Source organism: Lottia gigantea (assembly GCF_000327385.1).
Source record: "Lottia gigantea unplaced genomic scaffold LOTGIsca_608, whole genome shotgun sequence".
Taxonomy (NCBI): Eukaryota; Metazoa; Mollusca; class Gastropoda; family Lottiidae; genus Lottia; species Lottia gigantea.
Window position 1 is genome coordinate 19,175 of NW_008710078.1, and position 1,557 is coordinate 20,731.

Genomic DNA, 1,557 nt, shown 5'->3' on the forward strand with positions numbered 1-1,557 from the left:
TATTTAGTGGACTTATTGCAGCCGGTACAATAGCTGGTGCTACAGCTGNTGGAGTAAGCGTTGCCAACGAAAAAATGAAATGAAATGAATGGAGTTTTACGTCCTACTCTTCTGCACCTTGTGGGCTAATGAAGACGGGCAACGCCATGCAGGGTGCCATGAGGGAAATTTTGCCAGGACAGCATTAGCCTGCTCTTTTTCGATTTCCAACTGTCGAGGGATCTTTAACGTGCACAGCCTGTAGCACACGGGGCCTCGGTTTATTGTCCCATCCGAACAACTAGACGCTTTTTCCATGTCAGCCCCTCTTTGCCAACGAAAAGAAAGCAGCTGCAGTTAAAGCAGCCGAAGAACATAGACATAATTTAAAAATGGAAAAGCTGGCCAAAGGTTCAGGAGTGGGAGAAATGATAGGCACAATGAAAGAATTTGGAAAAAGATTTAGTGAGGAACCAAGAAAACTGTTAAACAAGGATTAAATAAATTAGTACATAGTATTGACACAGGAGAAATCAAAGTCAAACATAAGGGTAATGGAATATTTTTAAAAAATATACGCACCGGAGAAGGAATATATCTTTCGAAGTATAAAGGAGAAGGAGTTATTTTTGGAACAAATTAAAATAATAAAAAATGGATGAAAAATTTAATCATTCACAAATATTTCCTAATAACCCAATGCTCATGTGTATATGCGGTAGTTCCGGTTCTGGGAAAACTCACTTTTAACATGTTGACAACACCAAACCTTTTAGATTTCGATTCTTTGCATATCTACACAACAACACCAGAGCAATCGTATTATCAATTTCTCAAAGCTTTAGAATATCTACCAAAGAGAGATGTTCAAGACCTATTTCTATATTACAAAGAAAACGAAGAAAAACTGGAATTGAAAGATTTCATAGATAACTACATCGAAGGAAAGAAACCAACGGATATAAAAGTTTTTCTTACGAAAAATGTTAATGATCTAGATTTGTCTCAAATTGATAGCGAGCGAAAGAACTTAATATTGTTTGACGACTGCGTGGCGCAAAGAAATCAAGCCGTTCAACAAGAATTCTTCACGAAAGGAAGACATCACAACTGTCACTGCATATACCAATCCCAATCTTTTTACGGGATGGACTCTATGTTCATTAGAAAAAATGCAAATTGTTTTTTATTATTTGAATTAAACGACAAAGATTTATCTCAAATCGTTCAATCGATAAATCACAGAATGGATAGAGATACATTTAAAAAGGTTTGTAAAGCTCAATGGAGAAACCCAGATGATCATGGATATGTATTTGTAAATACTAGAAAACCTGCGGGTGAAAGAGTTATAATCGACATTTCATTTCTTTAAAAATGAGTAGCGATTGGAATAATATTTTAAAAAGAAATAAAGAATATATCAAAGCTAAGAATAAAATAAAAACCCAAGTTGAAAATAACAGATTACAACAACTCAGATTAACGGAAAATCTACAAACTCTATTTCAACCCATATTAAAATCTCAAGAGGATATTAAAAGGAAATTAGAATATAAACCTTCTATAGAACCCTTA

The 1,557-nt window shown here is 34.6% G+C and overlaps 1 protein-coding gene across 1 annotated transcript; it reads left to right on the forward strand.

Annotated features, from left to right (window-relative positions):
* Nucleotides 1–730: 730 nt before the first annotated feature.
* On the forward strand, nucleotides 731–1,354 carry LOTGIDRAFT_175983 (hypothetical protein; the record flags this gene model as incomplete). Its single annotated transcript, XM_009064186.1, has 1 exon — nucleotides 731–1,354. The coding sequence occupies one exon, from the start codon at nucleotides 731–733 to the stop codon at nucleotides 1,352–1,354; it is 624 nt and encodes a 207-aa protein (XP_009062434.1).
* Nucleotides 1,355–1,557: the final 203 nt, after the last annotated feature.